This window comes from Pseudophryne corroboree, chromosome 8, assembly GCF_028390025.1.
Source record: "Pseudophryne corroboree isolate aPseCor3 chromosome 8, aPseCor3.hap2, whole genome shotgun sequence".
NCBI classification, from domain to species: domain Eukaryota; kingdom Metazoa; phylum Chordata; class Amphibia; order Anura; family Myobatrachidae; genus Pseudophryne; species Pseudophryne corroboree.
The window spans coordinates 54,738,968-54,755,955 of NC_086451.1; the positions used below are offsets into that span (position 1 = coordinate 54,738,968).

The 16,988-nt window shown below is 48.0% G+C and overlaps 1 protein-coding gene across 1 annotated transcript in view; it reads right to left on the reverse strand.

The window, feature by feature from the left end:
• EMD (emerin) overlaps window positions 1-16,988 on the reverse strand; it is a 145,840-nt gene that overhangs the window by 51,211 nt on the left and 77,641 nt on the right. The window contains exon 6 of the mRNA XM_063936401.1: window positions 15,558-15,625. Within this exon, the coding sequence (XP_063792471.1) occupies window positions 15,558-15,625 (68 nt within the window). The remainder of the gene's footprint in view (window positions 1-15,557; window positions 15,626-16,988) is intronic.

The following is a 16,988-nucleotide window of genomic DNA, read 5'->3' on the forward strand; positions in this document are numbered from 1 at the left end:
ATATGAATAGCCCTTTGCTCTCTTATTTTTAAAGGAACGAAAGGGCTGCGGTTGAAAGGTCGGTGCCTTTTTCTGTTGGAGAGTGACTTGAGGTAGAAAGGTGGATTTCCCGGCCGTAGCCGTGGCCACCAAATCCGATAGACCGACCCCAAATAACTCCTCTACGCATCGCCTGTCCACTGTCGTGTCCATAAAGCTCTTCTGGCCGAAATGGACATAGCACTTACCCGTGATGCCAGTGTGCAGATATCTCTCTGTGCATCACGCATATAAAGAAATGCATCCTTTATTTGTTCTAACGACAGTAAAATATTGTCCCTGTCCAGGGTATCAATATTTTCGATCAGGGACTCTGACCAAACTACCCCAGCACTGCACATCCAGGCAGTCGCAATAGCTGGTCGTAGTATAACACCTGCATGTGTGTATATACCTTTTTGGATATTTTCCATCCTCCTATCTGATGGATCTTTAAGTGCGGCCGTCTCAGGAGAGGGTAACGCCACTTGTTTTGATAAGCGTGTTAGCGCTTTGTCCACCCTAGGAGGTGTTTCCCAGCGCTCCCTAACCTCTGGCGGGAAAGGGTATAAAGCCAATAACTTCTTTGAAATTAGCAGTTTTTTTATCGGGGCACCCCACGCTTCATCACACACGTCATTTAATTCTTCTGATTCGGTAAAAACTACTGGTAGTTTTTTCACACCCCACATAATACCCTGTTTAGTGGTACCTGTAGTATCAGCTAAATGTAACATCTCCTTTATTGCCAAAATCATATAACGTGTGGCCCTTACTGGAAAATACGGTTGATTCGTCACCTTCACCACCGGAATCAGTGCCTGTGTCTGGGTCTGTGTCGACCGACTGAGGCAAGGGGCGTTTTACAGCCCCTGACGGTGTTTGAGGCGCCTGGACAGGCACTAATTGAGTGTCCGGCCGCCTCATGTCGGCAAACGACTGCTTAAGCGAGTTGACGCTATCCCGTAATTCCACAAATAAAGGCATCCATTCTGGTGTCGACCCCCTAGGAGGTGACATCCTCATATTTGGCAATTGCTCCGCCTCCACACCAATAACGTCCTCATACATGTCGACACACACGTACCGACACACAGCAGACACACAGGGAATGCTCTATACGAAGACAGGACCCACTAGCCCTTTGGGGAGACAGAGGGAGAGTCTGCCAGCACACACCAAAAAGCGCTATATATGACAGGGATAGCCTTATGATTAAGTGCTCCCTTATAGCTGCTTTTATATTAATATATATATAGCCATTTATTTTGCCCCCCCTCTCTGTTATACCCTGTTTCTGTAGTGCAGTGCAGGGGAGAGACCTGGGAGCCTTCCTGACCAGCGGAGCTGTGACAGAAAATGGCGCCGTGTGCTGAGGAGATAGGCCCCGCCCCTTTTCCGGCGGGCTCGTCTCCCGCTATTTAGTACATTTAGGCAGGGGTAAATATCTCCATATAGCCTCTGGGGCTATATGTGAGGTATTTTTAGCCTTTTTAAAGGTTTTCATTTGCCTCCCAGGGCGCTCCCCCCCCAGCGCCCTGCACCCTCAGTGACTGCCGTGTGAAGTGTGCTGAGAGGAAAATGGCGCACAGCTGCAGTGCTGTGCGCTACCTTAAGAAGACTGCAGGAGTCTTCAGCCGCCGATTCTGGACCTCTTCTTGCTTCAGCATCTGTGAGGGGGCCGGCGGCGTGGCTCCGGTGACCATCCAGGCTGTACCTGTGATCGTCCCTCTGGAGCTTCATGTCCAGTAGCCAAGAAGCCAATCCATCCTGCACGCAGGTGAGTTCACTTCTTCTCCCCTCTGTCCCTCGTTGCAGTGATCCTGTTGCCAGCAGGAATCACTGTAAAATAAAAAACCTAAGCTAAACTCTCTAAGCAGCTCTTTATGAGAGCCACCTAGAATTGCACCCTTCTCGGCCGGGCACAAAAATCTAACTGGAGTCTGGAGGGGGGTCATAGGGGAAGGAGCCAGTACACACCACCTGACCTGTAAAAGCTTTACTTTTGTGCCCTGTCTCCTGCGGAGCCGCTATTCCCCATGGTCCTTTCAGGAACCCCAGCATCCACTTAGGACGATAGAGAAAATCCCATATCCAAAATACCTCTGGTCCCAAGCATTTTGGATAAGGGATACTCAACCTGTATCAGTAATCTAACACCTGAGCTCGTAGATAGCTCCTCCTCATCCCAAGCTGAAGCATCCTCCCATTCGGGGACTACTTCACCTTCCTCTAAGGGAGAGACTGCAGAATCTAACTCCTCCCCTGGGAAAGTTAGAGCGGGTAACGGCTGTGGACGTTTAGTGGCAGTAGAAGTACCCGAAGGGGTCACTATTTTGTTCAAGGACTGGGCTAAATCAGAGAGACACTTGCCCATATATGTCGCCCACAGTGGCTTCTCGGAAGTCTGACTGGAATCAGCACTCGATCTGGACTGACGCAACTCCGATATGGCATCGGGCATGTTTTTGGCCCACAGAGACATAGACTGATCTGCAGAACCACCTGGCTGATCCGCTACTGCCGTTCCAGAGCACGTAGCAGAGAGTACCCGCATCCATGCTACCTTTTGAAAGATTGGACCCACATTGTGAACACGCAAAATAAACAACCGAGCCTACCTTCCCTTTTGAAGATTTGTCCGGCTTATTGGCCATAGTTTCTTTTTTTTTTCTTTTTTAAATTGGTCCACTAATTCAGTAATAAGTAATAAAAAACCTACACAACAGGGAATTAGAACTACGGTAAAACTCCCATATAATAATATGTCTAAAACACTAAATACCCCTCCTGTATGAATAACAAGTGAGATAGGTACTAATAGTGAACCCCACAGTAAGTAAAAAAGGTATCTCTAAAGAACTGCTCTGCAAATAAATAAAGGCAGCCCAAAATAAATACAGTGATACGAAGAATACTTGCTGTAGCCTGGTCCCCGTCTGTGATAAACAGAGTGAGAAGCACTGCATGTGTGGGAGTGTGTATCAGCTGGGCAGCATCTCCCATGCTGAAGCGCTTCCAGTGTGTAGAAGATGGCGCCCGGAGCTTCAGACCTCCCACAGAGATAGAGGGCGGATGTATGCGCTGGACTAGGAAGACGGGAAGTGTCTACTTCCCCTTCCGTCTCACCGCCACAAAAATGCCCTTCATGAAAAGGACCGTGCCAACACAACCGCCGCCCACGGCTCCCCTTCAATAAAAGGACCACGATAGTCACCGACAGTCTGGTGGCCAGCGGTAAGACTTCACCCCTGCACCGCCTGAACACAAGTCCGCTGCCCTGTTAAAAAGGCAGTGGTAAACATTAATGTGCACAGCGCCGCAGGCTCCGCTACCGCTTCGCTTGGCACAGATTACCGTTCCAATCGTAGTCCACATGGATCGTTAAGTATGAAAAAGTTCAAAAACAGGAAAAAATGTGAACAGCTCATGTCGACCTTTTGACCTGTTGACCTTCCAACCCTGTCGACCTAAACATTGTCGATCTTCAGACCGGATCCCAGGGGGGATACAACACTGAAAAGCCACACAACAAAAGGAGCAGCCCAATGCTGCCAATGCAGAAAGTGGCTGCCCTACCTGAGCCATTGCCTCCTCGGATTCTGTCCGGATAGAAAGCCCCAGTGACCGGAGTATGGTGACCCTCCAGAGGCATATTAGAGCGGGAATTTGCCCTCTACACTAGCTAACCCCACTCTAGTTCTACTTGCTGACTGTGTACAGGGACTAAGTACCTCATAAAACCAAAGAAAACAACAACAAAAAACCTAACTAAAAGCTATCGGTAAAGAAACTGTGTCTGTACTCCACAGACACAACTAAAATCCTTATCCACACACTCTAACCCAGCAGTAAGTGCGCAGCATCTCCCAGATGGATGACAGATAAATTAAGATTTCATTTTACCATTTTAATTGCTTATTAAAGCTGTAAACTGTTCAGTAAAACAAATGTGCATAAACAAACAATCTGCCCTGATTTCTTTGCATTGCACAATGGGGGTCATTCCGACCCGATCGCTCGCTGCAGTTTATCGCAGCGATCGGGTCGGAACTGCGAATGCACCAGCGCCGCAGTGCGCCGCCGCATGCCAGACGGCCAAAGGCCGTCGTTGCCTAGCGATCGCCTCTGAGGCAGAGGCGGTCGCTGGGCAGGAGGGGGCTGGACAGCGGCATTAAGCCGCCATTTAGGAGGCATGGTCCGGCCAACACAGTCGTGGCCGGATATTTGGGGGTTCGAGCCACGGCGGCTGCGTGACGTCACACGGGGCAGCGAAGAGGTTCTCCCGGCCAGCCGCAGGAGCTGCGCTGGCCGGGAGTAACTCCTGAGATGCAAAGGCGCTTTTGCATTTCTGCGGGGGGTTGGGGGGGTTTTGAGGGAGATGGCACTGACATGCAGGGCAGACTAGCCCTGTTCTGGGCGTCCCCCCGCATGTCTGAGTGCCTGAGCTAAATTTAGCACAGCTACGATCAATTCGGTATGACCCCCAATATTAGTACGAGTGAGACGCTCCATCTTGCTCAGCTCAGGTGATAGGATAAACCACAGACTGCAACAATTCAGCAGCCAAACAGCAGGGTAATCGTGAGGTTTGCAGTATACAGAACTTATTTGAATTCGCCAAGCAACAGCTTTTCTCAGACAGCAGAGCCTTTGTCTTACGCCCACTACCGCTCTCAGCTGCAGTGTGCAGGTGTGTCTGGCTGGGTGGGGAGGCCGAAATATCTTCAAAAGGTACATTGGGGGTAATTCAGAGTTGATCGCAGCAGCAAATTTGTTACCAGTTTGGCAAAACCATGTGCACTGCAGGGGGGCAGATGTAACATTTGCAGAGAGTGTTAGATTTGGGTGGGTTATTTTGTTTCTGTGCAGGGTAAATACTGGCTACTTTATTTTTACACTGCAATTTAGATTTCAGTTTGAACACACTCCACCCAAATCTAACTCTCTCTGCACATGTTACATCTGCCCCCCCTCTGCAGTGCACATGGTTTTGCCCAACTGCTAACAAATTTGCTGCTGCGATCAACTCTGAATTAGGCCCATTGTGCAAAATTGTAAAAGCCACATCAAAGTCTGAGTATCTACCCATTTAGTATTGAGCCTTTCAAATAAACTTTTTTACCCCCTAAAATTATATGATAATAAGTCCTCCTGCAGAGAGGAAATATCTGTCTGTTGCTCAAAAAAAAGGTTCCTAAAAATATGACCTCTTTTAATTTCTATTGCCTTTATATAATCTTATCCCATAAATTGAAATCTTCTTCAGTGCTCCACAAAATGAGGGTCACCATTATGGGGGTTATTCAATTAGCTGTTAATTTCAGATTCATTTCCGAGCTATTGAATTCACCCCCCTGCGTATTCGATTGCGGGCTGTTTTCTCCTGCTTTTAAGGCATTTTCGCAAATGCCTTTTCACCTTTTTTTTTTGTGTGTGTGTGTGAAAAGGCATTAGCGTGAAAAATGCCTCAAAATCTGTGAAAACAGCCTGCTTTTTCGCCGGCACAGATTAGAAAACAAGTGGATTCACTGGTCCACATGTTATTTCACTCCTGCAGAATTCTATGCCTAGGCGAAAAAACGTCCCTGCTATTGAATAGGGCGAATCCCCATTTGCCCTAAAAAATCGTGGAAAAAGTGCAGTTTGTTCACAAATTTATCGCGATTCACGGTAATTTAGCGTTTTTTTTACAGCTTAAACGCTAATTGAATATCCCCTAAGTCTACTTCAAATTCTATCATGGACATCATCACTTGGCCTCATTCTTTCCCTCTGTCTGAGTAACCAACTGCTCCTCCTTGCTCCATGAACCAATGCATCCCAGGGGAAACTAAGCATATTGGGGGTAATTCCAAGTTGATCGCAGCAGGACATTTTTTAGCAATTGGGCAAAACCATGTGCACTGCAGGGGGGGCAGATATAACATGTGCAGAGAGAGTTAGATTTGGGTGGGTTATATTGTTTCTGTGCAGGGTAAATACTGGCTGCTTTATTTTTACACTGCAATTTAGATTGCAGATTGAACACACCCCACCCAAATCTAACTCTCTCTGCAAATGTTATATCTGCCCCCCCTGCAGTGCACATGGTTTTGCCCAATTGCTAAAAAATTTCCTGCTGCGATCAACTCAGAATTACCCCCATTATTCAAACTGTGGCAAAACGAGTTCACCTGTGTATTTGCGCTAATGAGTGGCCATTTTGAGCTTCGTACATGAATACATAGTACTACCATTGTATAAGTCACTAGTTAGCCAAGCGTTTAATATGGCGTACAGTTTTGGGCACTATACAGCAAGGAGGACACAGGAGAACTTGTGAGTATTCAGAGGCTGGCAACCTCTATAATCAAGGCAATGGAAAGGTTTACTTATAAAGGAAGGCTAGAAAAAATGAGATTTGTGGTAAGAACTGACCGTTGTTAAATCTCTTTCTGTGAGGTACACTGGGCTCCACAAGGATTAACATCGGGGTGTAGAGTAGGATCTTTCTCCGAGGCACCAACAGGCTCAAAGCTTTGACATTCTTCCCAAGATGCATAGCGCCGCCTCCTATATCACCCCGACTCCGTGCACAGGAGCTCAGTTTCGTTAACCAGCCCAATGCAGTAGCAGTTACCAGAGACGACTGATAATGTCAAATATTATCTTAAAACATAAAGCTATACCGCTTTGTACACTATTACCGTTGAGCCGCTATGGCTGCTAGACCACGTGCACGTGCTACGCACTTTGTACGCTATTTGCGTACAGAGTCCTGCACGTGGTACGCACTTGGCGTACACACGCTGCGCTGAGTGTACGGAGTACACACAGCGGGCGCACACACAGTTGATAACCTTTATACCTTGTTAATGAAACAATGTAAGGATATGCTTATACTTTAAACCTTAACACAGTCAAGTACTGTAACGATGTAATACCTTAAAACCTTAACAATGCTTATACACCTTATAGCGATTAATACGCTATGGAAACCCTTTGCAGGAAAGTGAAAACACAACACCGGTTTGTGGTAAACCACTGGACTCTAACACCGCAGTGAATTATTCAGAGAAAAGGGGTAAACAGGTACAAGTTATACACTACAGACTAACAAGGAAATCTAGTGAAACTCTTCACCATAAATGGTGAAGAGAGGACAGGCGCTGTAACTGAGCTGGTTTCCTAAGCTGCTGTTGGAAACGGGATGATAGCTGTTCACCCCAAAAAAACATACATATGAATAAACAGAAAAATACCAACTGCGCTCAAAAATATATTTTTATATATAATTAAAACTGATGTAACAAATACACATATACAGATAAATACCTAAATACTAAAATCAGGCACTGCTGATATTGAAACATACATTAAGAAAATTTGAGCCTTATTGAGCCACTCTCCGGAAGTGCTTTTTCACTAGGGGCAATTCTTGTATAAACAAAAAATATTTAGCTGATGATCAGCTGATTGTTGGAGGATGTTGTAAAGTCCTGCAACGCATGCGTTGATGTGCAAAAAAATCAACAGGTATCCAGGTGAAGGAGGATATTTACCAAGTCCTTGGTGGTAGTTCAGCCGGGTATCCCACCTGGCGGGGTTCTGGAGCTTGCTCTCTATCCCTCGCAGCAAAGATGGTGGTTCTCCCTTGATTAATATCCACACCAAAAGGACTGGAATCTCCAGATGGAAAACAGCGTCCTGTATGTCACTTGCAGGAGTCCTCAAAGGTGCCCAGGTCAGAGATGTGGCCCCCCTAACGCGTTTCACTGTCACTTGGCAGCTTTCTCAAAGGTCTTTGAGAAAGCTGCCAAGTGACAGTGAAACGCGTTAGGGGGGCCACATCTCTGACCTGGGCACCTTTGAGGACTCCTGCAAGTGACATACAGGACGCTGTTTTCCATCTGGAGATTCCAGTCCTTTTGGTGTGGATATTAATCAAGGGAGAACCACCATCTTTGCTGCGAGGGATAGAGAGCAAGCTCCAGAACCCCGCCAGGTGGGATACCCGGCTGAACTACCACCAAGGACTTGGTAAATATCCTCCTTCACCTGGATACCTGTTGATTTTTTTGCACATCAACGCATGCGTTGCAGGACTTTACAACATCCTCCAACAATCAGCTGATCATCAGCTAAATATTTTTTGTTTATACAAGAATTGCCCCTAGTGAAAAAGCACTTACGGAGAGTGGCTCAATAAGGCTCAAATTTTCTTAATGTATGTTTCAATATCAGCAGTGCCTGATTTTAGTATTTAGGTATTTATCTGTATATGTGTATTTGTTACATCAGTTTTAATTATATATAAAAATATATTTTTGAGCGCAGTTGGTATTTTTCTGTTTATTCATAATAACAAGGAAATCTAAACAGAACAATAGAGAATAATGGCTACAGAGAATATACATACGTGGGGAATCGTTCGCAAGCGCGTCCTGGACCCAGTCCTCCGCTATTAGGTAGAAAGCGTAAAAGTCTTCTGACCGGCCAGGCAACAGTGGTCTTTTTATACACAACATGCATACACAATACAATGGTCACTGTAATCTCATTGTTCATTGGACACAGGGATATGTCTCTACATTACAGCAAAGGTCATAGGTGGATTTGAATAGGTAAGCGATGTTCTTTCCCAACTGCTCTGGTGGGAGGTATCCTCTGGATTCCTGCCGCATGTGTAATTTACAGCAAATACAGTTAATGTTCATATTCTACTTTTGTACATAACTATACGCAGGAGCAAGCGATCCTTTCCTAACTAACACCGGAATGTTACCCTTAAAATACCCTACAGCTGGATACTAGACATCACCTTCCAACCTTTATCTGACCCTTCCTATCATGCAAAGATGAATCTCTCTGTCCAGGAACTGTTTAAACTAATATTACTCGCTGTCATGGTCTAGGGGAACTACATCTACAAAATGCACTATTTGGGTTAAATATGCTATATTCTAATAGCACGCTACACACTCACAAACTCCGCCGTAAATACACATATCATGCGCACGAGTCGCCGGAGCGTCTCTTACGCAACTTGCGGATATGTGCATGCACGGGGGACTGGGTGCACGAGCAGCGGGCATGTGCATGAGGGGTAAGTACAAGGGATATGTATAACAATATTTTTCGACTTTGACACGACAAACATGAGTAGCCACATAGACCACACACACATCACAGGGGAGGGTGTCAGCGGCCAATGCCATATCAACCCAAAGAAGCAAAGTGCGTCAGGGTGGGCGCCTTGTGGAGCCCACTGTACCTCGCAGAAAGAGATTTAACAATGGTAAGTTCTTACCATAAATCTCGTTTTCTGCTGCGGGGTACACTGGGCTCCCCAAGGGTTAACATCGGGGATGTCCTAAAGCAGTTCCTTATGGGAGGGGACAGACACACTGTAGCGGGCACAAGAACCCGGCGTCCAAAGGAAGCATCCTGGGAAGCGGCGGTATCGAAGGCATAGAACCATATAAACGTGTTCCCTGAGGACCACGTCGCCGCCTTACACAATCGTTCAAGGGTCGCACCACGGTGGGCCGCCCAAGAAGGTCCAACCGACCGAGTAGAATGGGCTTTAATGGTAGCAGGAACCGGACGACCAGCCTGTACATAAGCATGTGCAATCACCATTCTAATCCATCTGGCCTGAGTCTGCTTGGAAGCAGGCCAGCCACGTTTGTGAAAACCAAACAATAAAAAAAGAGAATCAGATTTCTGAATGGAGAAAGTTCTCTTCACATAGATACGGAGAGCCCGTACCACATCCAAAGGCTGCTCTTTGGTAGACAACTCAGGAGAATTAAAGGCTGGAACCACAATCTCCTGGTTAAGGTGGAAGGAAGACACCACCTTTGGTAAATAACCTAGCCGCATTCGAAGAACCGCCGAGTCACGGTGAAAAATCAAATAGGGGGACTTACAGGATAAGGCACCCAAGTCCGAGACCCTTCTAGCTGAAGCAATCGCCAGCAAGAAGAAAACCATAAGGGAAAGCCACTTAAGGTCAGCAGATGCAAGAGGTTCGAATGGAGACTCTTGTAAGGCCTCCAAAACCACCGACCAGTCCCAAGGGGCCACAGGTGGCACATAAGGAGGCTGAATCCGCAACACACCCTGAGTGAATATATGGACATCAGGTAGGGTAGCAATTTTTCTCTGAAACCAAACCAACAAGGTAGAAATGTGAACCTTGAGGGAGGCCAGACGCAGGCCTAAGTCCAGGCCCTGTTGTAGAAAGGCCAACAGTTTGGCCGTACTAAACTTGAAAAAGTCATGAATGTGAAACGCACACCAAGCAAAGTAAGCATTCCAGACCCTATGGTAGATCTGAGCAGAAGCCAGCTTACAGGCCTTCAACATAGGTTGAACGACCGCCCCAGAAAAACCCTTGGCCCTTAGGACGGAAGCCTCAAGGGCCATGCCGTCAAAGCCAGACAGGCTAAATCCTGGTAAACACAAGGGCCCTGAACGAGGAGGTCTGGTCATTGTGGAAGTAGAAGGGGACGATCCCACGAGAAACCCAGTAGATCGGAGAACCAGTGCCGTCTGGGCCACGCTGGAGCGACCAGAAGCAGGTTTCCTCCTCCTTGCTTGAACTTCTGTATTACTCTGGGCAGGAGTGACACTGGAGGGAACACATACGGTAGCTGAAAGTTCCAAGGAATAGCCAGAGTGTCCACGAACGCAGCTTGATGATCCCTTGTCCTTGCTCCGAAGACCGGAACCTTGTGATTATGTCGAGACGCCATCAGATCCACATCTGGAAGGCCCCACTAGAAGTTGAAACGCCTCCGGGTGGAGGCTCCACTCTCCTGCGTGTACGTCCTGACGACTGAGATAGTCCGCTTCCCAGTTCAGGACGCCCAGAATGAACACTGCGGATATAGCCGGCAGATGGCGTTCTGCCCACTGAAGAATCCTTGATACTTCCTTCATTGCCATGCGGCTTCGAGTGCCGCCTTGATGATTGATGTACGCCACCGTGGTGGCGTTGTCTGATTGTACTTGAACAGGTCTGTTCTGTATGAGATGCTGGGCCATTGTCAACGCATTGAGCACTGCCCGCAGTTCCAGAATATTTATCGGGAGTAGAGACTCCTCCTTGGTCCACCGACCCTGAAGAGAGTGTTGTTCCAACACCGCGCCCCAACCTCTCAGACTGGCATCCGTTGTCAGAAGGACCCAGTCGGATATCCAGAAGGGACGGCCCCTGTTCAATTGTTGGTCCTGCAGCCACCAGCTCAGTGACATGCGGACCTCCGGAGACAATGAGATCATGTGAGATCTTATCCGGTGAGGCAGGCTGTCCCACTTGGTCAGAATCAACTTCTGCAGAGGGCGAGAGTCGAACGGAGCATACTCCCCCATGTCGAAAGCCGACACCATGAGACCTAGCACTTGCATTGCCAAATGTATCGACACTTGCAGATGAGATAGGAAGCATTGAATCCTGTCCTGAAGCTTCAGGACTTTCTCCTGAGACAGGGACAACCGTTGGTTGTGAGTGTCAAATAACGCTCCCAGGTGTAATATGCTCTGAGCAGGAACCAGGGAGGATTTCTTCCAGTTGATCAGCCACCTGTGGGCTGTCATGCACTGGACCGTCAGATCAAGATGATACAGGAGAAGTTCTGGGGAATTTGCCAGGATCAACAAATCATCCAAGTACAGTAGGATCCTGACACCTTGACGGTGGAGTGTGGCCATCATGACCGCCATTACTTTGGTGAAAACTCTGGGAGCCGTTGTCAAACCAAAGGGTAATGCCCGAAATTGGTAATGAAGGTTGCCTACCGCAAACCACAGGTACTGTTGATGAGATACCGCAATAGGGATATGCAGGTAGGCATCCTGTATGTCCAGGGAGACCATATAGTCCCCAGGTTCCATAGCCAGAACAATAGAGCGCAGAGTTTCCATATGAAACTTGGAGACCCGCACATGCTTTTTCAAGGACTTCAGATTGAGAATGGGCCGCGAGGACCCTTTCGGGACTAGAAACAGCGGTGAATAGTACCCCTTGCCCCTCTGAGCCAGAGGCACCTGTACCACCACTCCTGTGATCAGAATGGAATGTACCACCGAGTGCAACGTGTTTGCTTTTGCCAGATCCAGAGGCACATCTGTCAGGCAAAATCGATGAGGGGGACGATTCTTGAAGGGTACAGCGTAACCTCGAGCGACGACTTCCCTTACCGAGGCATTGGAAGTGGTCTTCAACCATTCCTGGGCAAAACCTAGAAGTCGGCCCCCCACCCTGGGATCCCCCAGAGGGAGATCCACCCCGTCATGCGGCAGGCTTGTCAGTTTTGGAAGCAGGCTGACGGGCAGCCCAAGCCCGCTTCGGTCTGGGCTTGACAGGTCTGGAAGCACGAGCTTGCCTTGGGTACGCCCGACCTTTTGCTTTACCTGGAGGACGAAAGGGCTGAGGGAAAGTACTTTTAGCCTTCTGCGTGGAAGGAGCCGTACTAGGTAGGCAAGTTGTTTTAGCAGTAGCCAGATCAGCCACAATCTTATTGAATGTCTCCCTTGAAAGAAAGCACCTCCAGGGTTTTCTTGGAATCCATATCCACCGACCACGATCTCAACCAAAGGATACATCTAGCCAAGACGGACGTAATAGTAGCTTGGCCACCAGCACCCCGGCATCGGAGGCCGTCTCCTTAAGCTACAGAGAAGCCGTGGTAATATACGAGAGACATTGTCGAGCATGCTCAGATGCGTTGGAAGGCAGCTCCACCTCTAGCACCTGAGCCCACGCCTCAACAGCTTCAGCAGCCCAAGTTGCTGCAATGGTTGGCCTAAGCATAGCCCCCATTAGGGTGTAAATCGCTTTCAAACAACCCTCCACACGTCTACCCGTCAGTTCCTTCAGAGAGGTGACGGTAGTTACTGGCAGAGCAGAGGAAACTACCATGCGCGCCACATGAGAATCTTCAGGGGGAGGAGTTTCCTAATTTTTTTACATAGCTCCGCAGAGAGAGGATAGCAAGCCAACAGTCTCTTATGCGGTGTGAATTCCGTTCCCGGATTATCCCATGAGTCCTGACGTATGTCAGCCAGGTGTTGAGAATGAGGTAAAACTTGTTTAACCACCATCTTACGGTTAACTCGGATTTTAAGAGACCGCCGCAGGCTCAGGATCCTCAGACACCTGAAGAATGAGCCTAATAGCATCAATCAAATCCGGGACATCCACCAATGACTTCCCCTCCCCATCAGAAACATCTGTGTCAGTGTCTGTAGGATCAGTATATGCGCCATCCTCGTCAGAGAACGTGTCTGGGATAGCAGTGGATTCGGAGGAGGTATTGGCCCATTTAGAAGACGACTTAGTCTCAGGCGGGCGAGAGAGACACTTGGATTTAGTCATCGATCGGTTCAAATGCTGTAACTGAGTGGAAAGCTGATCCTCCCATGGCGGGTTAACAGCAGGGACCATAAACTGTTGCAGTGGCAGAGGTGGTCCCACAGGGGGGCGTCAATTTAGTTACGAGCGTGTTTAACAATGTGGAAAATATATCCCAAGGTGGGTCTTGTGATGCCCCAGGTGTTACCGACCCACTGGGGGATAAGGAACCCCCTGAACCTAAACTCTCAGCTGCCATATTATCCTCCGTTACGTCCGTGGCCTCAGTACCACGCAGTGTGGGAGAGGCCCCAGCGTCGTTGCCACGTGAAGAAGACATAGCAGTGTGCACAATAATGGGCAACCTGGTACAAAGTGTAGCAGCCCTATACCTATCAAGAACTCTCAGAACAGAAGCCTAAGATGGCACATACCGGGAGTTCAATAGATATAGAATATATGGTGACTATAACTCACAAGTAAAAATACCCCGTCAGTATATCTTGTGATACAATCCTATATTATTATTATAGAAAAACCTGAAACACATGGCCCCCTCAGGTATAGCAATATAGGAATAGCACGCTGAGTGAAATACCCTGCAATACGGCAACCACGCAGCAGCTACATGCACACACACACACACACACACACACACACACACACACACACACACACACACATATAGTCACAAGTGTACCATGCAGAAATTATGAACCATAAACTGCACTGGACTAGCAATACAAAGTAATACTCAGTATGGCTATATGTGATAACTATAGATATAACAAACACAGTAAGCACTGGATGTATATCACAGGGTGCTTGTACCACACAACCCTGAATGTATGCACTCTTTCTTAACTAACACAGTCCCAGTGACAGGTAGAATACTCAAGTGTCCTGTAGGAAGCACAGCACTGGCAGTCAGGCGGTTCCACAGAGGAGGATTTTCCCCAGCAATCCCAGGAATAGCAAGGTTCTATCTGTAATGGCTGCTGACCGGGAATGAGGGAGAAGGAAGCAGCTCCAGGGCGGGAATATTGCATAAATGGTTCCGTGGGGCTGGGGGGGGGGGGGGGGGGGGGAGGGGCCTCAGGTCTGGCCTGCTCCCCCTGCTGGCATCCCCACCGGGCGTGCGGGCAGTAAAGAAAACGGTGGGGTAATGGTATATCGTCCCCCCTGACCTGTGCCCAAAAAGTATATCCCTGGTGGCTAGTGGAACATCAGCCCAGTAATCCGCGTCCACGACAGCGCGCGCGGCTTGCCTCCTACGGCCGCGCTGGATCGCGGTGCAAAGTGTGGCACAGAAGCCCCTTACCTCCCCCTTGTCAGCGGCCCCGCGATCCGGGAGACGGCGGCGTGTGTGTGACTCACATGAAGAGGGAAGAAGCCGGCGACTCCGCTGCAATGATCCGGCAACCGCGGCGCGGGAGTATACAGCGCCGCTGGGGGTGATGGAGCTGCATGCAGGAAAGTCTATGAGACTTTGCCTGCAGCAGCCCTGTAAATCTTCATACATTTCTTCTGTCTTTCAGTCTGTAAATGAAGCTCTGAAAAGGCTGCCTAGAGCAGCTCCTGTTAAGTGCCTGCATACTGCAAGGCACCAACTTACAAACTGAGCTCCTGTGCACGGAGGCGGGGTGATATAGGAGGCGGCGCTATGCATCTTGGGAAGAAGGTCAAAGCGTTGAGCCTGTTGGTGCCTCGGATCAAGATCCCACTATACACCCCGATGTTAATCCTTGTGGAGCTCAGTGTACCCCGCAGCAGAAATAAGGTTTATTTACAGTAAAAACAAATATTACATTTAATATCTAGAAATACTGTATGCATAGAAATATGTCTAACAAGCCAAGACAGAACAGACGAGAAACCTCTTCAGTTGCGAATGGAAGAAAGATGAATTGATCAATGACATTTTGCAGAAAATGCCCTTACTGGACTTTGGCTAGGTCTCCTTTATGACCCCACCCACCCCTCTTTGTTCAAGGAGTTCCAAGCGCGAAATGCTTCTCAGTAGGCGTGACTAAAAAAGAATAAGTACATGGGCAGAAATGCGTAAAAGCCAAAGGGCCACACTATGGGGTGAACAGTAAATGTGGCTCTACATGAAACCCCAAACCAACCACTTTCATATGTAACATTTCCATTTTGAGCTATTCTTTTTCTTGTTTAGCATTGCCTCTGCTCTTACCCTCTGATACACTTCTGGGTAACGGGAAGTTCTGGTGTAAACCTCTTCTTCATAAGTTTCATTGTCCCCTATTTAAAGGATAAAAGAGTAGTTACTAAGTGAAGCAAATGGGTCAAATTTGTACAAATACATATTCTAAAAGTAGTATGGGGGTCATTCCGAGTTGTTCGCTCGTTGCCGATTTTCGCTATACTGCGATTAGTCGCTTACTGCGCATGGTTCGTAGAGCGCATGCGCTTAGTTATTTTACACAAAAGTTAGGTATTTTACTCACGGCATAACGAAGCTTTTTCATTGTTCCGGTGATCGTAGTGTGATTGACAGGAAGTGGGTGTTTCTGGGCGGAAACTGGCAGTTTTCTGGGAGTGTACGAAAAAACGCTGGCGTTTCTAAGAAAAACGCGGGAGTGTCTGAAGAAACGCGGGAGTGTCTGGGCGATCGCTGGGTGTGTTTGTGACGTCAAACCAGGAACGAAACTGACTGAACTGATCGCAATGTAGGAGTAAGTCTGGAGCTACTCAGAAACTGCTAAGAAATTTCTATTCGCAATTCTGCTAATCTTTCGTTCGCAATTCTGCTATGCGAAGATACACTCCCAGAGGGTGGCGGCTTAGCGTGTGCAATGCTGCTAAAAGCAGCTAGCGAGCGAACAACTCGGAATGAGGGCCTATGTTCTGTATATTTAAGAGCAGTCACAGCGTGTTCTCAGAGGAGGTACAACAGGACATTGGTGGTCATTCAGAGTTGTTCGCTCGCTAGCTGCTTTTAGCAGCATTGCAAACGCTAGGTCGCCGCCCTCTGGGAGTGAATCTTAGCTTAGCAGAATAGCGAACGAAAGATTAGCAGAACTGCTACTAAATAATTCCTTGCAGTTTCTGAGTAGCTCCAGACCTACTCCTAGATTGCGATCACCTAAGTCCGTTTAGTTCCTGCTTTGACGTCACAAACACGCCCTGCGTTCGGCCAGCCACTCCTCCGTTTCTCCAGCCACTCCTGCGTTTTTTCCTGGCACACCTGCGTTTTTTAGCACACTCCCTGAAAACGGGCAGTTTCCGCCCAGAAACACCCACTTCATGTCAATCACACTACGATCACTCGAGCGATGAAAAAACGTCGCTCGAGCAAGTCTCCAAAGTTTTGTGTTAAATTAGTGAACACATGCGCGCAGTGCATGCGCATTTTTCACCTAATCGCTCCGTTGCGAAAAACGGCAACTCGGAATGACCACCATTATCCATATGAGATCCCGAAGCCTCGCTGTTAGAAGAGCATGCCGAGTTTTTGGACCATGTAACAAAGTAGTTACTCCTGACCAATGGGGGTCATTCTGAGTTGATCGCTAGCTACTTTCGGTCGCAGCGCGGCGATTAGGTCAAAAAGCGGCATTTCTGCGCATGCGTATGGTACGCAGTGCGCACGCGCGACGTACTT